The sequence below is a fragment of the Emys orbicularis genome, chromosome 7 (genome assembly GCF_028017835.1).
Source record: "Emys orbicularis isolate rEmyOrb1 chromosome 7, rEmyOrb1.hap1, whole genome shotgun sequence".
NCBI lineage: Eukaryota > Metazoa > Chordata > Testudines > Emydidae > Emys > Emys orbicularis.
In genome coordinates, this window is record NC_088689.1 from 101,097,860 (window position 1) to 101,121,126 (window position 23,267).

At 54.1% G+C, this 23,267-nt stretch overlaps 1 protein-coding gene across 1 annotated transcript; it reads left to right on the forward strand.

Annotated features, from left to right (window-relative positions):
* The first annotated feature begins 2,857 nt into the window (after positions 1 to 2,857).
* SART1 (spliceosome associated factor 1, recruiter of U4/U6.U5 tri-snRNP) lies at positions 2,858 to 23,120 on the forward strand. The gene is made up of 20 exons (XM_065407276.1): positions 2,858 to 3,200; positions 4,503 to 4,557; positions 4,819 to 4,874; positions 7,014 to 7,140; positions 8,066 to 8,171; positions 11,568 to 11,645; positions 13,184 to 13,283; positions 14,353 to 14,495; positions 15,993 to 16,199; positions 17,416 to 17,537; positions 17,632 to 17,780; positions 18,126 to 18,256; positions 18,689 to 18,862; positions 19,545 to 19,655; positions 19,875 to 19,962; positions 20,468 to 20,558; positions 21,104 to 21,239; positions 21,574 to 21,663; positions 22,229 to 22,350; positions 22,620 to 23,120. The coding sequence occupies exons 1-20, from the start codon at positions 2,858 to 2,860 to the stop codon at positions 22,636 to 22,638; spliced, it is 2,448 nt and encodes an 815-aa protein (XP_065263348.1). The 3' UTR covers positions 22,639 to 23,120.
* The last annotated feature ends 147 nt before the right edge of the window (positions 23,121 to 23,267 follow it).

Sequence of the window (23,267 nt, forward strand, 5' to 3'; positions counted from 1 at the left end):
ACCGAATATCTGCACAGTCCTTGGGGCCTGTTGTATTCCTATTCTTCCTCTTGTCAGTTTTTCCAACGGCTCAGCCCTTACTCCTATTAACTGCCACCAGGATCTACAGCTCTGCATGGCTGGCTCCATCTCCACCAGGATGCCAGCTTTTTGCATAGAAAGCCCCTAACACGCCCAAGAAAGATGTATCTATTTTTTTTTTTTTTTTTTTAGGGATCAGAATGATTTAAGAGAGAGCCAGGGGCTTATTTCAAATATTTATATAGGGCTGCTTTAGCTGGCAGTATTTAAAGAAACAAACCAGGCCCTAAAGTAAAATATTTATATTGGTTACTATCCTAAGGCGCAAGTGTAAGTAGGAGGGAGTCTGCAGAGATGTTGCACCTGGCTAGGATTGTGTCTGTTTTCACAAGCGAGGGTGTTGATGACTCAGCAGGGACACTCTCCTCTCAGTCTGCTGGCCCCAATGGGGAATGAACTGATTTCCCCTTATGATATGTCCCCTGATACAGAAGCGTGTATGGGTCATAGCATCCCTTCCACATAGGAGGGGAGGGAATGAGTGTTCTCCCCACCACTCCCAATGGTATTTCCCCTTGTATATACAAAAGGGTATATGGCTTATACTTTCCCTTCCACTGGGAGGGTGATGGTTCTTTCCCCCACTCCCAATGGGGTTTCTCCCTGGGTATAGATATATTTATAAAGCAGAGAAGGGGGATTTAGTACAAACCATTCCCAACTCTTGCCGAGGTGTGGAGAAGAAATTGTATAACTAACACCACCCCCAGCACGATAGTATGTTCCCCTGTTAGGAGGGCAGGACCTTCATGGTTTATATCATTGGTGGCCAACTTTTTTTGCCAGCTGTGGCACAATATGAATTTATAACATACCAAAATATCACTTTATTACTAACATGTCTAAAACAGTGAATTTCAACTTGTGATCTATGGATCCCTTGGGGTCTGCAGAATATGTCTAAGATTTCCAAAGGGGTCTGCACCTGTGTTTGAAATTTTTTAGAGGTCCGCAAATAAAAAAAGATTGAAAACCACTGGTCTAAAAAATATGACACGTAATTACATATGTCCTATAATGTAATTAATGCAGAATAAAACTAACCATGATCTGGGTGTCATGGTAGCAGTCTAAAGGGGTTTCTGAATGTCCCTTCTTGTCCACAATGTCATCAATCCCTGGGTTCAGCTTTGTTGATGCTAGTACATGTAAGTCAGTGAGTTAGGAATTGGTGACCTAGGCGTGATATTTGCTTTTAATAAACTTCCTCTCTGAAAATGGAAGTTTTGATACGTTGATCCAAGCCTGCCCACGTATCGAAGGGCCAGGTTATCTATCTGAGGAAAATCTCCTTTAGGGAAAAACTTCCAGCATGGTGTCACGTCTTGGTTCACTGGAGATGTACAGAATTCTTTGAATTTATTCTCAAGTCCAGAATTAATATATTAGTTTAAGAATTTCTGTAAATTTGGAGGGTAATTATCAACATCAGCGTACAAAACAGTGAAAGAAGTAGTAAGAAGGGCCATGGTGTACTTATCAACCTTAAAAATCTTCTCAAATGACTCTAACAGTGAAGACACTGCATGGTGGAGTTTCTCATAATTTATACTAGTCATTCTCAATTTTTAACTGATGCAAATGAATGAAGTGGTCCAAATTATTTGGACAAACTGTTTTGAAAGAGTCACAGTTTTTATATAAAAGAGGCAACTCAATTGAACAGTGTAGCAAAAAGGCAAATGATTCCCTGTACATGTGTTGAGATGAAACACAATATCGATAAGGAAAGCTAGATCACTTATCTAGTCCTTGCCTTTAATAAGCTTGCAATTGTCAACGAGTTCATTCCTCTTTTCCAAAAATGTTAGCACTGGTCCTCTTTGTTTCCCAAACCTTTTGAGATCCTTTCCCTTTGACAGCCAATGAACATTCCAGTGGAGCACTAACTCCCCCTGCAAAGCCGATCCAGTGGGATATTTTCTGTTAATTTCTGCAGAGGTTTATGTAAAATGCCACTGAAAATCAAACATTTTCCATACGGCTGCTGTGTTGCATACCACCACTTTAGGTCTAGACTCTTTCCCTTCTATAAACAAGAACGGGTCTTCCCAAGCCAGGTTAAATTCTCTCCTTGCAATGGCATTGCCATAGTTTGGCTTGGACTTGCTGGGCTTACTAAACAACACAGTAAGTAGCCAGCTGTACAGGGTCCAAAGGCACGTCTGAAGCAGCTCACAGAGCCATTAGAAACCATGAGATGGTTGAGCCTGGGCTGGATGGGGCACCGCTGCCCAAGGTGTCCTCGCTCTGGCTGTGTACAGCCGCTGGCGGTGCGCTGCCCCCCACCCCAACCGAAAGCCTTTGTTTGATGGCTCATTGTTTTAATTCGTCGACACTTTGACGCCTGCCACAATCCGCAATGTCTGCAAATGGCAGCTCTGCGCCGCGGGGCGGCCACCACAGCCCGTGTCACTCGGCTCCCCTGTAAGAAATATGCTGCCGCCGCCTCCCGCTCCAATCGTAACGGCACATCCGTCAGGCTAGGGGCAAAGAGCAACTAGCTGCGGCAGCTCCAGGCAAACAGGAAGAGTGTAGGGTTAACCCGGAGGTGGTAGCCTTGTAAACAGGAAGTGACGCGTGGGTAACCAGGAATTCGATTATTGGGAAACAGGCTACATGCCAAACCAGATGTAGCGTGTAGAGAAACAGGAAATGGCGTGTAAATTATCCGGAAGTAGTGCGGAATGACCCCGAACTACCGTGTAATGACCCGGAAGCTCAGTGGCGCCAACCCCGGAAGTTTCGTGTTGCGTCGGTGCCATTTTGCGTCTCCATGGGCTCTTCGAAGAAGCACCGGGAGCGGGGGGAGACCGGGAGCCCCGGGGGCTCCGAGGAGCAACAGCAACAGCTGCAGCCGCCTCCGCCCCCCGCCGCCCCCTCTTCCTCCTCCCGGCACCGGGAGCACAAGAAGCACAAGCACCGGAGCGGCGGGTCCGGCGAGCGGCGAGGGAAGCGCAGCCGGAGCCGCGGGGAGCGGAGCAGCCGGAGGAGTGGGGGAGAGGAGGCGGCCGCGGCGGCACGGGGCAGTCATGGCCGGGCCGGGGACAGGGGCGCCCAGGAGTCCGAGGGGACCAGGCGGATCAAGCGGGAGAAGCGCGACGAGGGATACGAGGCAGGTCAGAGCCCGGGGGGTTTCGGGGAAGGGGCCTAAAGGGTAGAGGTGGTGGTCTGAGGGGATTGGGGAGCCACTGGTGGCTAAGAGTGGAAGGGCTGAAGAGGTCAGAGGGAAAGAAATAGGGGGTGCAGGAGGGGTATAGGTCAGAGTGGGGTGTGGCTATGAGATTTGGAGAGAGGAGCTATGGGGTGGGGGTGGGGGAGGGATTGATGTGGCTAATGAGCTAAGGGAAAGGACAGAGCTTATTAGCCTTGGTGAGCAGTGCTTTACAGTGCTTTGGAGGTTTAGAGCTGGCTATGGGGGGTGTTGGGTTGGCTATGAAGGTTTATGGGGGGGACTGGCTGCTAGGGGAGAAGTTATGGGAGCCACGTGTTGGGAAGGGACTCAGTGAGGGATTAGAGAGCGTGTGGGTCCTTCTATGTTCTGGCATTGGGTCATTAACTTTGGAGGTCAGAGGGCATGAATTTGTTAGGGGCTAGAGATGAGGAGTTATAATCTCTGATGGGTGAGGGGGATGTGACATGTCTCTTGGGTTGGAAGAAGAGGAAGCTGCAGGTGCTGTCCTGGAGGAGGCGGGGGCATGAGGTTTAGGGAAGGTATGACTTGCTGACTTTTTGGGGGCTGGGGGGGAGTTTGATGGAGAAGGGGAGTGAGAGATCAGAGTAAAGCAAGGAAGTAAGCTCATGGCCCATCCTGGGGAGTAAGCATGCATGTGCTTGTAATTGCTCATAAAGGGGTCATGAAAGGTTTTTTGGAGCAGATGAAGTCAGGACAGACCTGTTATGAAGGGGCTTTCTTTGTTGATCATGAGACATCTATGTATAAAGGTGTCTTAATATATAACTCTATACAATAACTGTTGTGGCCTGTGATTTGCATAGAGTCACTTTCTGGCTGCATCTGTCTAGCACATCCTGTTTTATGGTACCATATTCTGTCATGATATGGTATCTAGCCATTGACCTCACTGACACTCCACAATAGTGTGAGCTGGAACCTGTTCTGTCTTGTCAACAGAATAACTAGCTTGGCTCCATCTGCGGGATCTTTATTCCGGCTGATGGGCAAGGCCAAAGGAACCAAGCTAAATTTTCAGGTCCCTGTAAGGTGTGTGTGTGTGTGTTCACAGCACTGTTCGTTATAAAAAACATATCTTAGCTGGGTGGTGGTCTCTGGCATGTGCTAAGCAGGAAATCAAACCAGTTGATCAGAGTGGATCCTTCTGGCCTTAAAATCTATGAAAACAAGGACTCTGCTACTTTTGTCTTGTTTACAAACATCTCCCTGATTTATCTCTAAACAGCTGCCAGCTCAAAGGCCAGCTCGGGGGATGCTTCTCTCAGCATTGAAGAGACCAAGTAAGTGAGATGCTATATCTAATGTAATTATGTGCCCTCCCTGCCCACCACTTCCCATTGTGTCCGAGCACCGAATGCATTTATTCCACCCTCTGAGGTTGGACGACACTTTTATCCCCTGAATCCAGGTGTCCTGAGTCCCACACTAATGCCTGAACCACTGGAGAATCTTTCCTCTGTGTTCTAAATGAGTCCTGCTCTTGTAGGCTGTGTATTTCTGATGCTTATGCCACATAACCCCATGTTTCTTCCTATCTGCAGTAAACTCCGAGCTAAACTTGGGCTGAAGCCTTTGGAAGTCAATGCCATCAAAAAGGGTAAGTTTGGCCTTCACATTAATTAAAACAAAAACCCAAACCACTTTGTACTTAAGGCTTTAACATCCCTTTGTAGGAATGGCACAAAAATTTGGGGTCTCTGGTATTTTGCCATCTTAGTGTTCCCCCTCTTTGATGTATTGCAGTGGGGGTCTTTGCTGGAGGGTCCTTGTTCCTGTGCCCCACCCCTCATCTCTCATCGGTTTCCTGCCATTGCAGGGCCCGTGGGTATTGGGGTCGCCCAAGTCTCTCCTGTTCCCTGCATGGGGCACATAAGTGTCTCCTGAGGACTGAAATGTTTTGGTCTAACAAGTTATTGGGTTCAATATAGGGGTATTTGGCTGAAATTCTCTGACGTGCCTTACAGGCGGCCAGGCTAGATGACTAATGGTCCCTTCTGGCCTTAAACTTTCTGATCCCATTAAGTATTTTTCTCATTGCAGTAGCACCCAAGATGCCCCAGTCATGGACCAAGACCCCATTGTGCTGGGCGCTGTACAAATAACACTGTTTGTGTGTGTACTTACCTGGCCCCTATCTCTGTAGCATTTGAGCCCCTCAGCCTTTAATGTATTTATCCACACAGCTCCCTGGAGAGGTAGACAATGCTAATACCCTGTTGTACAGATGAAGAAATGAAAGACAGAGGCCATGTCTGTGCTAGGAGCGCTATACCACCATAAAAATATCAGTATACTATGCCGGTGAAGCATGTGACTGAGTAGTACTGGCATTGCTCCGGTCTAGTAACCCTATCTCCCCAAAACGAAACACCTCAAAGTGCAGATTTGTCTGTATAGCTACACCTACACTAGAGGCGGTTGCCTGCACAGCTCTTGTCAGTCACAAGTCGCACCTAATCTGACCCCTGGCTGACAGAAGTCTGTAGTGTAGACATGGCCTAAGTGACTTGCCTGAGGTCACACAAGGAGTCTGTGACACGGCAGGGACTCGAACCCGGGTCTGTCCTTCAAGATGAGGTCTGGCTGGAACTCTCCACAGCTTCCATCTGAATTCTCCTCTTCATCAGGCAGCAAGATGCTCTGGGTGGGTTGTTCAAGAGCACTCAGTGTTGGCCTGGCAAACCCCTATGGAAGCCCGTAGGAGCAGGATTAAGGCAGTGCTCCATGATTCTGAAAATTCTGCCCTTCGCCAGCTGAGGGCCCTGGGGACTCCATCCCAGCATGCATTTCTGCACTAGGCATGGTGGCAGGGCAAGCAGAACTGGAGGATGTAGGAGGGCTCAGTGGCTATAGCGCCCCTTCCTGGTAGAGAAGAGCAGGTCTTGGCGGTGGTGTTTATCAAGGCTGCTGGACACAGACAGACCCCGTGGTTCTCCTGGCCTCTCTGACGCCTAAGTTGTGCTGTATAGCGTCACCACACAGTGTCTGCGTACGGACTGTCCTGGGCCAAGCTGCTGAAACATGCCGACTCCCTGCTGAGCAGCCCTTTAGAGTGTGGTGGTCTCCTTCCTCCCCGGACCCAACGTCTGCCAGTTCCCACTGCTGCTCCCTCCACAGGGAGCAGGGCTCTGGCTCTGGCCAAGGGGAAAAGACATCAGGCCCATCCCATGATCAGATGTGGTAAGACTCCCCCCATGCCCTCTCCCAGCTGATCAAGGCACTCAGTTGATGCCTGTGCTATTCTGTTCTCCAGCCAAGCACTAACAGGAGGAATGCAAGTGGCGAGGGGGGCAGTAACATATCCGTATATACTCATTCATTAGCCTGTTCGTTTATAAGCCAACCCTATATTTCAGGGGTTGGCCAACTTTGGCTCCCAGCCGTCAGGGTAAGCTGCTGGCGGGTTGGGACGTTTTGTTTACTTGGAGCGTCTGCAGGCATGGAGCCCCTCACTTCCCTGTGGCTGCAGTTCGTTATTCCCAGCCAATGGGGCTGGGGGGCTCCATGCCTGCAGATGCTCCAGGTAAACAAAATGACTATGTATTAGATATTCAATTCAATGATTCCATAGAGTTTAAAATCATCAAATTTTGGTGTAGACCCGTTTATAAGCCGACCCCTGCTCTTTGATGCGTCACTTTTTTACCAAAAATATTTGGCTTATGAACGAGTATATACTGTACTTGTCTGGCTCCTTCAGCTGCAGCTCCTCTGTCTTATGTGTTTTCCTCTGCAGAAGTGGGCAGTAAGGAGGACCCTGTGGCAGCTGAGGTGATCAACCCCATTGTGCTGAAGCAGAGGGAGGAGATCCGGGAGAAGCTAGCAGCAGCTAAGGAGAAGCGGCTTCTCAACCAGAAATTAGGGTAACCCCCTACCCTGTTTGCTTTGTCCGTGCTTGGCCCCATTACTTTTGAGTGTGATGCAGTGTCTGCACCCACTGCCCCTTGCTCTGACCTCAAGCTTTATACAAATATAAGGATGTAACTGTTTGGCAACAGGAGTTGAACCTGGGATGTCTGGATCTAACAGCCTGGGCTAATGACCGCTTTGCTCAAGATGTGTCATTGAGTAAGGCACACATTTTTACTAGTGAGGCTAATTAACCCTTGGAACAACTGACCAAGGGCTGTGGTGGGTTCTCTGTCACTGGTCGTGTTTAAATCAAGATTAGGTATTTTTCTAAGAGATCTACTCTAGTTCAACTAGGAATTACTTCAGGGCAGTCCTATGGCCTGTGTTATACTGTGGTCAGGCCTGGGCCCTTCTGGCCAGAAGTAGCCTGCAGAACTGATTGACACAGGATATTAAGGTTGAGAATTTAGCTGGATTCCAAGAGGAATTGGACGTTTCAATGGAGAAGAAGAGTATTCAGTGTAGTTAATACAGTCAGTTCTGGAATGGGGTAACTTAGTCACTGGGTAGCTTTAGTGACTGACTTAAGGTCAGGCAAGAAGTCTGATAGAGTTGGGAAAGGAACTTGGGTCTCCCAAGTCCTGGGCTAGTACCCTGACAACTGAACCATCCTTCCCTTCTCTCCCTCTTCCATCCCTCTCTAAAACATGGCTCTGCATTGACCAGAATTTGAATCCAGGTCTCCCACGGGGCAGACACAAGAATTCTACCACTGAACTACCAATGCTTTTCCTGAGGACAGGGAAGGCATTTGAGCTTCTGGTCATTTCAAGTATCCAAAGGGCTCCAGGGAGGAGGAGGAGGTGGTGGGGAGCTCTCCAAGGCAGAACAGCCTTCTTTCCTGCTAGCTTCTGCCTCTGTTCCCCCCCGTTTCAGGAAAATCAAGTCTCTGGGAGAGGATGACCCCTGGCTGGATGACACAGCTGCCTGGATCGAGAGGAGCCGGAAGCTGCAGGTTGAGAAGGAGCTGGCTGAGAAGAGGGTTAGTATAGTCCTGGAGTCTCTGGAGCATCTGGGCTGCATGGGCGCCTCGTTGGGAACACTAGCGCCATGTGTGACACGTACCCAGCTGCCCTTGTCTTCAGTCCAGTAGTAAAGCATGTTCCATCCTTATCCCAGCAGTTGGTGCCATCTGCCCTGCTCTCAGCTGTGCCAGCTCTCTGGTTGCCTCTGCGATAAGGAACTACGGCTGTAATTCGCCGCGTGTGGCAGAGTGTTGCATGGTGGCTGGTATTCTGGGCCGGCTGATGCGAGAGCAGACATTTGCTGGCCTGGTACTGCATGCAAGGGGGTGTTGTGTTGGACTGGGCCTGTGCTGATGGCTTGCTGTATGCTTTGGAAGTAATACTCTTCAGCTTAGCCAGCTCCTATTTTGCTATGAGCTTGCTACAGAGGTCGGAAGGTGTAGACAGCAGCCAGACTTAGCCCTTGTGTTGTTTAGGTGTATTATGGTAGTGCCTACAGACCCCAGCCAGAAGGGGGGCATCATGCCAGGCACTGTGCAGGTCCCCAACCAATATCAAGGAACCAGACATAGAGAAAGTGATACGGGTACAAATGGATTAAATGGCAAGTTTGGGCCAGGAGTTCTGGTTCTCTCCCCCACACATGCCTCTGTTCTGACCACTAGACCATGCTCAGTGGATAATAGAAACCAGGAGTCCTAATGTCCCACCCCCTAGCTCTAACCACTAGACTCTACATCCTCCTAGTGCTGGGGAAGGAACGTATATGTCCTGGCTCCCAGCCCTCCCCCCAACTTTTGGCCACTAGACCAGCAGTCCCCAAACTTTTGAGGGTCGCACCCTGCTGGGGCTGGGAGCAGGGCCACAGCTCAGGGGCCGGGGGGCAGACAGTGGTAAGGGAGCCAAGGCTGGGGGTGGGTCTGGGGCCAGGAATAGGACTGAGCTGGGGGTGGGAGCAGAGCCGCAGCTGGGCTGTTGTGGGGGCTGGCAGCTGGGCCTGTGGCCAGGTGTGGCTCCGTTCCCGGCCTTGCCCCCAGCCTCGGCCCTGGGAACTGAGCCAACTCCCCTGCACACATCTGGAGCGTGCTGGGATGGAGGTCTGGCCATGTTTGCTTATTGAAGATGCAGTAGTATTGATGTCTCCATTCTCACAATGGCTTTTCTGGAGACTATCCAGGACTCCATGTGCTATGGCCCTGATCCTGGGAACTGAGCCATGGCCGAGGCTGGGGGCTGTCGTGGGGTTGGGATTGGAGCTGCGCCGAGGCTGGGGACGGGAGCTGGGGATGCGGCTGGGGGCAGGACTGGAGCAGAGCGGGGAGGGGCTGAATGGCTTTCCCTCCTCGTCCTTGTGGAGGCTGGCCCACGTCCAGCCCTGCCCTCTCTTTGAGGACCTCTGCACTAGACCCTATATCAGGCCTGCACAACTCGTAAAGCGGCGAGGGCCATATTACTCCAAAGAAAATAGCCGAGGGCTGAAACCCCCCGGCCGTACTGAAACGCCCCCCCCCCCCGCGCCACCCAGCCCCGCCGAACCCCATCTCCCCCCCCCAGCCCCCGTGTAAGCAAGCAGGACTCACCCCGGCAGCGCCTCCTGCTGGTCTTCTCGGGAATTAGCTCATCCAGCCGTTGGAGGGTCCGGGGGCATTAGCTGCCTTCCCCGCGGAGCCTCTGGCCCCCCGGCCCGCTGGAGCGCAGCCGAGCGGGAGAGGTGCGGGGCTCCCCGGCAGTGGCGGGGAAGTTTATCGGTTTGGGGGACCCTGACCGGCTCCTCGCCCCTGTACGCCGGCCACCCCGCCTGGGACAAGTCTCGCCCCGGCAGCCCCTCTCCGCCGCGTGTCTCTGATGGGTGGCCCACACCCCCGGGCCGCGCCGCCCATCCGGGCCCTGCCCGCTCCGCGCTGCCCCCGGACGCACCGTGCTGCCCCGTGGGCTGCAGGGCTGGAGCAGCCGCCGCGCTGCACTGCAGCGCTCCCAGCCCCGGCCGGCCATGGCCCGTGTGCCCAGGCTGCTGCACAGGGGCATCTCCTCCCCAGGCCCGGCTCGGGATCCAATGGGGCAGTGAGGGGGCGGAGTGGGGCGGGGGGGGGGGGGGGGGGTGAGAGCCCCTCCGGGCTCCGCCTGTGCGCCGGAGCAGAGGGCAAAATTGTTTGTTTGTCCAGTGTCCCGACCGAACATCGTTCAGGACGCGGGACAAACAAGCAAATATCAGGACAGTCCCGATAAAATCGGGACGTCTGGTCATCCTAGCACCGCGTCCAGGAGCAGCCCTGGACAGCGCTGCAGCGGCGCTGCTCCAGAGAGGCCTGAGCTCCTCCCGCTCAGAGCCGTGTGGTAAGAGGGCGGGGCTGCGAGCTGCAGCCGAGCAGCGGGAGCTCACGTCCCGCTGGAGCCAGGCCGCTGCAGCGCTGTCCAGGGCCGCTCCTGGACGCGGCGCGCTGAGGCTCTGGGAGACGGTGGAGGCGGGGGTTAGCAGCATGGTAAGGCTCTCTGAGCTGGGCATCCCCCCCCAGCCCTGACCCCCAGCTCCGAGCAGCGCCCCTGTGAGCTGAGCAGCCCCCGACCCCATCCCCCAGCAGCCCTGACCCCCAGCTCCGAGCACAGCCCCTCTGAGCCGGACACCCCCTGACCCCAGCCCCCCCCGGCCCTGACCCCTAGCTCCGAGCCCAGCCCCTCTGAGCTAAGCACCCCCCGACCCCATCCCCCAGCAGCCCTGACCCCCAGCTCCGAGCACAGCCCCTCTGAGCCAGACACCCCCCCCGACCCCATCCCCCCGCAGCCCTGACCCCTAGCTCTGAGCCCAGCCCCTCTGAGCTGGACATCCCCCTGACCCGGACATCCCCCTGACCCCAGCCCCCGTGAGCTGCGGCTAGAGCCCAGGCCGGATGCCTCCCCCCTCGCTCGGACTTACCAGGTCTGCCTCGTGCCCAGCCAGCGCTTCCCGCCTCAGCAGCCCCGGAAGTGACGCTGGACGCCAGGCAGGAGGCGCGGGAGATGGCGACGCGTGTGCGGGGGGGGGGGGGGGGGGGCGCGACCTCACAGCCCGCGGTGGGGGGCAGTTTCCGAGTTCACCCCCTGCCCGGGGGGCCCGACCTCACAGCCCCGCGCGCCGCGCTCTGACTGTCCTGACAGTCAGAAGCGCGTCTGCCGGGTTCGCCCCCTGCTGGCGGGGGGGGGGGGGGGGGGGGCGACCTCAGCCCCGCACGCCGCGCTCTGACTGCCCTGACAGTCAGAAGCGCGGCTGCCGGGTTCGCCCCCTGCCGGCGGGGGGGGGGGCCACCTCAGCCCCGCGCGCCGCGCTCTGACTGCCCTGTCAGTGGGCTCGTGCAGGCCTGCCCTATAACTTAATATGTCCTTTGTGACTGCGATTAATTTTAAAAGCATCAGAATTGTTTCTATTTTGTTAAATTCAGGCCAAACTCCTTGAAGAGATGGACCAGGAATTCGGCATCAGCAGTCTTGTCGAAGAGGAGTTTGGGCAGAAGAAGAAGGTGAGACCAACCTGGAGGTGCTGGCAGAGTGCAAATGCCTCAGCAGTGCCTAGGGACCAACCACGAGCAGGGCCTCATTGTACTAGACCCTGTACAAACAGAGTCCCTGCCCCGAGGAGCTTATACGCTAAATGGTGGGGACAGACACAGCTGGGGGAAAGGTGTAGAATGCAGAAGCAGAGTGAACCATGCCATGGCCACAAAGAGAATGATCGCTCCTCTGGGAGGGGAAAGGAAATGGGGAGAGGGGGGCAGGGTGGGGAGGGTATGAGGGGAAGCTGTGGAGCAAGTCTGAAGTGAAGAGACAGAAGGGAGCAGGGTGGAGCAAACCCCCGTCAGTGCAGAGCAGAGAAGTTCCTTCAAATCAGTACAAAATAGTGTCTTATGGTCCGAGCGTCAGCTGATTCTGCTCCTTCCAGTTTGTCTCTGGCTGGCTTCTCCCTGCAGTTTCTCTCCCTGTAGCATACATGGCTGATGGGTGGGGAGTGCTGCATGGATCCTAGTGCCCCCAGAGAAAGAAGGGGTCTCCCCTGCACACATCTGGAGTGTGCTGGGATGGAGGTCTGGCCATGTTTGCTTATTGAAGATGCAGTAGTATTGATGTCTCCATTCTCACAATGGCTTTTCTGGAGACTATCCAGGACTCCATGTGCTATGGCCCTGATCCATGCCAGAGTCGCTCCCTTACCTCAGTGCAACTCTGTCGATTTCACTAGTGTTGCAGTTACTCTAGAGTGAACTGGACTGTGAGTGCTGCAGCGGTGGCTTCCCTATGCAGCCTAGCATTGCTCTAGGGTAGAAACTGCAAGTCCCCCAATTCCAGGCATCTGATCTGAAACCTGCTTCTCTAGCCTCTGTACAAAGCTGAAGCCATACAGTGCTTGGCTGCTGGATCTTGTGTCCAGTTCTGGTGTGTACAGATCCAGAAGGACATTGATAAACCAGAGATGGTGCAGAGAAGAGCCACGAGCTTTATTAAAGGATTGGAAACGTTGTCTTAGAGTGAGACACACCAGGAGCTCAGTCTAGTTAACTTAACAAAAAAATTAACAAAAAGTAGCAGTTTGATCCCAGTCTATAAGGACCTAAGAAGGGGACAGAAATTTGTCTGCTAGGTTGAAGAGCCCTCCATTATCAAAGATTTGACAAGAGCCAATGGCTGGAAGCTGAAGCTAGACAAATTCAAACTAGAAATAAGCAATTTTCCCCCCAGTTAACTGTTGGAAGAACTTCCCAAGGGCTGTGGTGGATTCTCCATCACTGGCAATTTTTATACCAAGGTTGGATGTTTTTCTAGCAGATCTGCTCTGGTTCAACTTGGAATTAACTCAGGGCTGTCATATGGCCTGTGTTTTACGGGAAGTCAGACGAGATGATTACAGTGGTCTCTTCTGGCTCTATAATCTACGACTCTACTGTTCACTGGGGGACGGGTGGCTGTGCCTGAGTTCTGGCTTGGGGGACCATTTGCGCCTTCTCCTCTCAAGCTGACTTCCTGCAGCCTGATGCTCTCCTGTTGGATCTTCCTCTATCTCCAGGATCACTACAGCTCCCGGGATCTGCAGGGCCTGACAGTGGAACACACCATCGATTCCTTCGAGGAAGGAAAGACCGTTATTCTGACCCTCAAAGACAAAGGTAACCAAAGGGACTTCCCTTGCACCCCTCAGCGTGGAAGTGGGGTAATGATCCTGCTGTCTGTATTGGGACGACATGGCTACCACTAGGGCCTTCCCCACTCCCTGCTATAAGATCTGAGTTTGTTTTCTGGCCTGCCTGTACAAATCCCTGAAAAAAGAACTGTTAGTGGAATTGCTCACAGGTTCTACACACAGATTATGTACTGGTAGAATTGGGTGGGTGGGTGTGATATCAACAGTTATACCGGGTGCTGCATAGACCCTGCCCTCAAGTAGTCCCTGCTTCAGAGCTCACAGTGTAAACAGGCAAAGGGTGGGAGGGGAAACAGGCACGGAGAGGGAAAGGGCCTTGGCCAAGGTCACCTGGCGGGGATTAGAACCCAAATATCCAACTCTCAATCCAGTGCCCTGCCCGCTAGGCCACACTGCCTCTATTCACTGAATGGAGATAATGGTGGATATTCTGGAGTCTGGGCAGCAAGGGGCAGGTTTTGTACAGGTTTCAGAAGGCAGGACTCCATCAAACTCGGTGTTACATCCACTGTGCAAGAAGCCCTTTGGCTGGGGAATGCATTTATCAGCATACTACTCCTGCCCCCAGTACAGCAGGTGCTGAGCCACTAATGATTCGCTGCAGTTTCCCATAATCATACTAGAAGTGGGAGGGAGCGAGACCCAGTGGCTAGAGCAGGATGACCGGAAAGTCAGGAGATACTTAGACAGGCAGCTCTCTGTTTGTACAGTTCTTAGCACAAGGGGTCCTGATCAGTGACTAGAGCTCCTGGGCACTACCATGGGTGCTGCCACTGACTGAACTCTGGCAAGTCGCTTAGATGTGTTGGGCCTCAGTTTCCCTCTTTGGAGCCTCTCTGGGGCGTGGTGCAGGATTAAATGCCAGATGTAAAGCACCTTGCAAGGCTAGAGGAGAGGGAAGTGGTGATGTTGTTACAGACTCTTGTTCCTGCTGGCCAGTGACGGGCCATGATCGTTAGCTATAGCGCTGAGAGCACTGTGGCTGGGGCCTAGCCAGGGCTGTACAGTGATGGTCATGGTGTCTTGTCTCCCAGGCGTCCTGCAGGAGGAGGACGATGTCCTGGTGAACGTCAATATAGTGGACAAGGAGAAAGCTAAGAAGAACGTGGAGCTGCGGAAGAAGAAGCCGGAGTACAGGCCCTATGAGGAGGAGGAGAGCGTGGATGACATGGCCATTGTAAGGGCAGCACGGGGTATAAGGGCAGGCTACACTGGTTCTCAGGCCTCCTCCTGTAGTTTAAAATGGGCCCAGGTTCCTCGGTATGTGTGTGTGTGTGACAGGTAATGCTCCAAACATGGAATAATCTAAATAGTGCTCTCTTAATGGCTTCAAATCCAGACTGGAGGCCTTACTGGGAGAGGCTTTCGCCAAACTCCAGATATTGGGCTCAATCCAGGGGGAACTGGATGAAACTGTCTGGCCTGTGATAGACAGGAAGTCAGAGTAGATGCTCTAATGGTCCCTTCTGGACTTAAACTCTATGGATGTATGAAAAGCGGAGAGGTGCCATTGTTGTCCCACAAACTTACACAGGATCGTTTTAGGGGTCAAGACAAAGATGCCACATTTATTATTAATCTGTACCTATTAGCAAATACATTAATGCTTATACACATACACTCACACACACATACACTCACACACACATACACTCACACACACCAAAATGTTCTGCAGCTGCTGGATAGTTACCGGTCCTGATTGTAGTTTGAGTTCGCAGCTTGGGATCGGAGCTCGTGGCAGCTAACTGGCCAGGAAAGCTGAGCACGAGGAGGAGCTGGGTGCTTCTTGATGTTGATAGCAGAACGTTACCCAAAGTCTCTCATCTCACCCTTCCTTTTTTATAGGCTTTTAGTTTGGATTCAAAGTCTCTAGGTCTTGCTGTGTCACGCCGCCTCTGGGTTTGGTGCTTGATCACCCGTCAATTGCAGGCGTGACTGTCAGCCTGGGACCTGGCTTTGATCTTCCTTGGTTGTTTTTTTTCTTTTTAGGGTGGATGCTTCTTGCTTGAGTTAGGGCTGTTGTCTAGTTCTTCAGCCTTTGGTATTTGAACTTTATCTCATCAGGACGGGCTGGTGCTGGAGGTTGATTCTATCACCCATACATACCTCATTCACACATCTCAACTAGACTAATAAAATTACAGTATGGCTTGCAAAAATGGAGGCTGCAGCACAAGCCTTCTACAAAATGGAGTCAGCATTTTAAAATGGGTTTTGAATTACAATATTGCACAGAAGTTACAAGGTTACAATGTAGGCAAAATGGCAAGTGTAATGAAATGGTGAACAGAAGTTACAATGGTACAGTGAATAACTAAAAACAATTTAATTCACATTGGTTCTACACCATGGTTTGTTTAAGTGGGGGTGGGTTGCTTGTGGGATTGGAGGCAGTATAGCTAACCAGACCAAGGAAGGCAGAGGACATGAATTGGGGGCGTGGGAGATGCAGGAAACAGCCAATCAGCAGAGGACAGGACATACCGAGTGGAAGCCAGAATGAGCAGTGGTGGGGAAGACCTGGGCAGCTCATGAGCCGCAAACCCTGGCATTCTGATTCCCCTCTTGCGTTCCTGCTGGAATGCCTTGTGCTGCCTGACCCTGGAGGGTTGGCTGCTGGGGGGTGGGTCTCTGTGCTGGAGGCTCACGTGCTGTCTCCCCCCACCCCCAGTACAAGCACAAGAATGTCCTGTCCAAGTATGACGAGGAGATCGAAGGGGAGAAGAAGAAATCCTTCAAGCTGGACTCGGGCGGCATGGCAGATGGCTCATGGGAGCGGGAGCTGCAGCAAGTCCGTGATAGTCTGCGCAGCCAGGCCCAGAGCCTAGACATGCCCGGTCTGCACCTGGCCTCGGAGTACTTCACCCCAGAGGAGATGGTAAGAAGGCCTCATACACTAGCACCTGCTCCTCGTTTATTCCAGGATCCAGCTCCCTACTGCAGTAGTGGGATGCGGGGCGAGCCAGGCTCTAATTTGGTCCACAGAATCCTCTCTAGTTGCCAGGCTGATGGGCTTTGCCCAGATGCTCAGGGTCCAGCTGATGGCCAGATTTGGGATTGGGAAGGAATTAGACCAAGGTCAGATTGGCAGGGACCTTAGGGATTTTCACCTCCCTCTGCAGCATGGGGCAGGGGTCATCTGCTGGGCATGTCTTACCTCATCTATTCCCTGATGCTGCAGGGGCCTTGGGCAGTGGGAGCCCCTTGGTCTCTCCTACTCTGTGTGGGGTTCACAACAGATTCATCTCCTGAGGGATGAAATGTTATAGTCTAAAGTCTTTTGGTTTAATTTGGGGGAACTGGGTGAAATTCCCTGGTGGTGCTGTACAAAGCCCAGACTAGATAATCTTTAAACTCTGTGAAGCTGTGTCTAATGCTGTTATGTCTGTTACAGTAGCACCTGGAGGGGGATTGTATCCTGGGTGGTGCAAAGCACCTGACTGAGATCAGGACCCCACTGTGCACCAGGCAACGCACAGAGCCCCCAAACTGAGATCAGGACCCCCTCTCATGCACAGAGAGACAGTCCCTGCCCCAGAGAGCTTAGTCTGATTAGACAAAAGATGGGGCTGAGGCATAGAGGAGATGGGACTGACCCCAAGGTTAGCGGCAGAGCTGGGAATAGAACCCAGGAGTCCTGGCTCCCAATCCCAAGATGGTGCTGCCTCCCATACACGGAGAACATTTGCAATGGGGGGTTGGATACTGACCTCGTCTCACAAGACCAGACTCCCTGTGGCCTGGCGGGGACTGGAGTGGAGTGCTGGGCTCTAGCCGCCCCCTGACCTGGTGGGTTAAAGGCAGTTCCTTGTCCCAGTTGCTCGTGTGTGTGTGTTAGGGGTTGGCGCCGCAGGGCATGCGCCTGCACTTGTGGTTCTAGGTACAGATGCGGGGGGGGAGGGGGTTGGGGGGTTGGTGTGGTGCAGAGCCCCAGGTGCTTCTAGGTAGATGTGTGAGGGGGTGGTTGGCAAGGTGCTGGGCTCTGGGTGCTCATGGGGATTGGGGACAAGGTGCCACACACCAGGCCAGGACCCTGCTGTGTGGATGAGGGATAGGGGCTGTGCCTCATTGACCCGTCTGGTCTCTCCCTGCAGAACATCACCTTCAAGAAGACCAAACGGCGGGTGAAGAAGCTGCGGAAGAAGGAGAAGCCAGTGAAAGCTGATGATCTGCTGCCCCTGGGCAATGAGACAAAGCAGAGCGACTTTGGCTCCCGGTAACCGGGGGGGGGAGGGGCGGCCGTGGGTGGAGAGACCAAGAGGGTTGTGGGGGATTGGCTCATGTGCTAACCAATTTCTCTCTCACCACAGGTTACGGGGCCGAGGGAGGAGGGCTCACAGGAAGAAGGAGGAGGAGGAAGAGGAGGAAGGGGACATGGAACAGAATGTGAACCAGCCTGCAGACCTGCCATCCCAGTCAGATGACACCCGGGTAGAGAACATGGAAATCAGCAGCGATGGTGAGGGGCTGGGAGCCAGGATTCCAGGGTTCTTTCCACGACTCTAGGAGTAGAGTGGGGTCTAGTGGGTTACAGGAGTGTTTCTCAACAACCAGTCTGTGGACCAATGCTGGTCCCTGAGATCCCCCTGACAGTTTAGGAAGGCAGCAAAGCCGGTCCCTGGTATCAAAAAAGTTGAGAAGCACTGGTTAGTGTGTCAGGGGCCCTGGGAGCCTGACTTCTTACCCAAAGCTTCCAGTGTCTGGCCTAATGCTCCTTCCAGGACCCCCCCCCCTGTTGAAGCAAAGGCCCCTTGGGATACTTGTTGCTGTTGCTGATTCCCTCCCCATGTTTCTTTCCCTGCAGAGGAGGCTGAGAAGGTGTCCAAATCCCCAGTTGCCCTGGAGGAGGACGAGGCGGAGCAGGAGCTGCAGAAGCAGCTGGAGAAGGGCCGTAAACTCCGGCAGATGCAGCAACTGAAGGAGCGTGGGGAGAAGGTGAGGAGGCCTGGCCTCTGGGGGGAATCAGGGTGGGGGGTTGATATTGGTCTGGGAGGCCGTCTGAGCCTCATAACCATATGGAAGAGAATGGAATCCGAGAGAGAGCCCAGGAATCCTGGCTCCTAGTGTGGGAACCCAGGAATCATTAACCCCTAGACCCCACTTTCCTCCCAGAGCCAGGGAGAGGATCCTGGGGTCACCCTGTTCTATGGATGGATGCATTTGGACTCCACTGCTCCTTGACTGAACCCCCCACCCCAGAACGGAGCATGTGATGCCCAGTCACACCCTTCCCCTGAACACAGGTCCAGCTGCCCTGCTGGGGCTGCCCTGATTCTGGGGGCTCCTAGTGATCCTTGATTCAGCGCCTGAGCCCCCAGCCTTGTTAGCGCCCAGCTGCTGTCTAACCCCGCCCTCTTGCTCTCAAAGCAGGTCATTGAGATCGTCAAGAAACTGGAGACGCGCCGTAGCCGGGAGGACGACGAGGAGTTAGAGAGGAAAGGAGCAATAGTCTTCAATGCCACCTCGGAGTTCTGCCGCACACTGGGCGAGATCCCCACTTATGGGCTGGCCGGCAACCGTGAGGACCAGGAGGAGCTCATGGTGTGGCTTCCTGGGGATTCTTCCCCCCCTCCCCCTTCCCCTGAGTGGGCTGGGCTGGAAGACACTTGCCCCAGATGGAGGGGCATCAGCAGAACTAGCAGGAGCAGAGGGCTGTGGGTCAGAATTATGGGACACTGGCAGAGTGGGGCGGGGGAGAAGAGCCCAGGACTGCAATAGCAGCAGGCTGTGGGTTGAGACTGATCGGCACCAGCACAGCTGGGTGGGTTTGGGGAGAGTCCAGGGCTGGGATAGTAGTGGGTTGGGGGTTGATTCAGATATGTTGCCATGGTGCCTTACAGAAGTTTTGGTCCAGGTGCCTCATGCTCCCATTTTCCTTTATGGGCTGGGCTTCCTGGACAGACTAAAGTTTCCATCCTACACCATGGTCTTTCCTCTGGTGCAGAACAGCACTACATCATGGGAGTCTTTGGCCATGGAGCATCCTGGGAGATGTAGTCTGGCCTATAAAGGAAAATGGGCATGTGAAGCAACCAAACTACCACTCCCAGGAGGCACTGTGGTGGCAGAAGTGCTTCTGTTTTGGGGCTCTGGGCTCTAGCTGGGAGCATGGGGCTGCAGTGGACGTTGGGGCACATGTTCTGCAGTGATCCTAGCCCCACTAAGCCACCCAGCTGGGGGGCCCCCATGCTGATGCCCCGGGTGGCCTCTCTTCTGCTTTCAGGACTTTGAACGGGATGATGAGAGGTCAGGAAATGGAGGCTCAGACTCCGATGGCGAAGAGAACATCGGCTGGAGCACGGTCAATCTAGATGAGGAGAAACAGCAGCAGGATGTGAGTACAATTGGGGAAGGGGTGTGTGGGTGGGGATAGGAGTCACTGCATTCATAGCCCCCCCCCCCCCCCCCCAGTATAACACAATGAACCCTGAGGGGCTGCAAGTCAGGATTGAGGGGCACTGGCAGAGCTGTGGGAGGGGAGTCCAAGGCTGGCATAGCAGGGGACTCTAAACAGATGGGTCCAAAGCCCTGAACCTGTCTCCTCCCTTTGCAGTTCTCAGCATCCTCCACCACCATCCTAGATGAGGAGCCCATAGTGAACCGGGGCCTAGCTGCTGCCCTCTTGCTTTGCCAGAACAAAGGTAAGTGGGGAACTCAGGATGAGCCCCCTGTCCCAGAATCCTCTTGGGTTCCCATGCTTACCTGTTGTGCTCCCAGTCCTGGCTCCCTGTTCACGACAGGGCCCAACTCCTCATTGCCTCTCTGAAAACCCTCCCTGGTACTTAGTGACTGGAGTGAACTTTGTTTAATTTGTAGTAAGGCAGGATCTACAGAGATTGCAGCCCCTGTCATACTGGGCACTGAACAGTCAGTGAGGCAGTCCCAACAAAGGGTGGGAGGGGGACAGAGCCCTTGAGAGGGGAACTGATGTGCCCAAGGTGTGTCATAGCTAGGAACAGAGCCTAGAGTCCTGAGTCCCAGTCTACTGCCCTGCCTACTAGGCCATGCTGCCCCTGAAAGCCCCTTTCTCCCAGTGTGATCCAGCAGCTCTGAGATCTCTGGGGCTGGTGTTTGTGGGAGGGAGCTTCCCAGAGCACTCACTGCCCTTGGGCAGGGCCTGATCCATGCCTCTTCTGTTCACTGCAGGCCTGCTGGAGACGACAGTGCAGAAGGTGGCCAGGGTGAAGGCCCCCAACAAGTCGCTGCCCTCAGCTGTGTACTGCATCGAGGATAAGATGTAAGTGGTCTTGTGGGGCAGGCAAAGCCCCGGGGTAGATCATCAGTAGCTGGAATCGGATCTGTCACCTCTGGGTCTTGGTGCCTGGGCCTCTTGCCTGAGCTAAAGCCCCACTGTGCTAGCCATGGCTGTAGCACTTGCCACCACAAGAGCGACCTGGAGTGGGTGCCACAAGATCTGTTGCCAGAATAGGTGCTGTCAGTGCCCTGCCTCATGGCTGGTTCCCCCAACCCCAGAAGAATGCCCATGGTCTCACAGTGGAGACTGGCAGCAAGGGGGCAGTTGTGCTGGTGGTTTGGGTGACGTAGACACTGGTCATGCACCCCCAGTAACACCCATCCCCTCCTTTATCATAGACCTGGGCCCAGGTCTCATGCCATTGAAAGGCCCCTGAGTGCCAGGGGATCATTAATGGCCGAGGGCTAAGAGCCCTGATTTTGGCATCTCATTCAAGACAGCACCCCCTAGCACCATACTGGGATCAGCAGTGAATGCAGGGAGAACACCCCCCCACCGAACTAACCTTCTGGGTTGGGCTCCCGCAGGGCCATTGATGACAAGTACAGCCGGCGGGAGGAGTACCGGGGCTTCACCCAGGACTTCAAGGAGAAGGATGGCTACAAGCCTGATGTCAAGATTGAATATGTGGACGAGACGGGTCGCAAGCTGACCCCAAAGGAGGTAGTGGGAAGGGACATGTGGGGCGCCCAGAGCCGGGGGAGGGGAGGGGCAGTGGTGATGCAGCCATGTTTCTCCCCTCCATTCCTCCCCATGGGGAGCGGCTGTGATGGTGAAAGGATGCTGTTTCTCAGGGGGTGGGAAGGTTGGTTGGGAGCTGTGATCGTGAAGGGGGAGTTCTGTGGCGGGGATCCCCTGCTCTCCCTGCTGCCACAGACAGATGGGGAAGGGCGTTGGGGGTTTCCCATCCCTGGTGCTGTGTTGAGCGGGTGGCAGGAGGCCCCTGGGTGGGGCTGACAGTCAGTGCTGACCCCCACTCTGTGTGCTCTCTCCCCAGGCCTTCCGGCAGCTCTCTCACCGCTTCCATGGGAAGGGCTCCGGGAAGATGAAGACAGAGAGGAGGATGAAGAAGCTGGATGAGGAGGCGGTGAGTGGGTGACATGGCTGGAGCTCCCCATGGGCAGAGCCTGCAGGATGCTGCAAGAAGGGCGGCGGTGGGGGCAGGTCTAGCTTCATCCTGTTGGCCAAGCAGTCAGGCATGGATGGGAAACCGGAGGAGAGCCCAGGGGGACACAGGAGCAGCATAGGGTGGGGTGCTCTCCCATTGTGGTCAGTGCTGGCTCCAGTGCCTCACTAGGGGGCGCTGTGCTGCTGCTTCTGCATCAGAAAAGTGCAGATTATTTGCACTCCTCAATAGTTTTGTTCCAGCCTTAGACTCAGGCTGTTAAGCCTGGGGTCCTGGCCAAATCCCTCTTTAGGTTAACTGTCTCCTCTAAAAGCAGGGGGCATTAAACTGGAATAGGGGAGTTCTTCCTTTGCTGTGTGATGGACTGGGAACAGCCCCTACACCTCCCTGGTGGCTGTGTCCCAGCACTGGGTGCGGATCCCTGGGTGCAGGTGGGATGGGATGGGCTGTTAGCCTGGGCTCACAGTTGAGCTGGTGAAAGTCTGCAGGGGGCTGTACTGACTCAGGCTCTCTTCTCCCCCCCCAGCTGCTGAAGAAGATGAGCTCCAGCGACACACCCCTGGGCACGGTGGCACTGCTGCAGGAGAAGCAGAAGGCCCAGAAGACGCCTTACATTGTGCTGAGCGGCAGCGGCAAGAGCATGAATGCGTAAGTACCCCGTCCTCCCACCTGTCATGGGGTTGGTCTGTCTGACCTCCCCGGTGCTGGGAAGCCAGGGCCTGGGGCCTAAAATCCCCAGGCAGGTGGTCGGGAAGGGAGCATAGGGCATGGTTCTCCCAAGTCTAATGGGGCTAATATAGGAGTGCACGGCCTCTTTTGTAGCCAGGACCCCTGTTAGGGATGACCCCTTCCCCCTGCCCTGAGTGTTCCTGGGTCCTGGTCCTTCACTCATGTCCCCTCTCTCTTTGCTTCAACAGAAACACCATCACCAAGTGAGCTGCCAGCACTGATCCTGGAAGCAGATGCCACCTGCCTGTCAGTTCCCATCTGGTCTGACCATGTGCATCCTGGGTTCTGAGGGTGGAGAGTCTCTAATCTCCTGGGGGAAATGGTCCAGTCCTGCCCCACCCTCACCATGTACCTACAAGTTGTGAAGTCAAGGGGGGAGGACCTCCCATGGTAGTGCTCCCTCTAGTGGCTTCCACCTCTCAGCATCTGCTGGAGTAGTGTCACTCTGCCCTGTGCCACAGAGGGGACTCCTGCCTGTGCCCAAGTAAGATGCTGGGGTGCAGTTTGTTAAACTCTCCCTTCAACTCTTGATGTCTTGGATGCAAAACAGGCTGACCTGCCCTCGCCCCCACAGGCAGGGGCAGGGCTGTGTATATAGTTGAGAAGCTGTGACTCTTGGCACCAAAACCTTGTTTTTGTATTGATGTCAAACCAAATCACTCATTAAAAGCACCAATTCCTGTCTGGGAGCTGGGCCCTGGTCTTGCCTGTCTGGAGATGCCAGTTCCTAGGGTGTGGGTCTGTAAGCCTGGGGGACAGGGCCCGGCTCTTGCTGTGTTTGTACAGCACCCTGCCCCATGACTGAGGCTCCCAAGTACTATCCAGACCAACTTCCT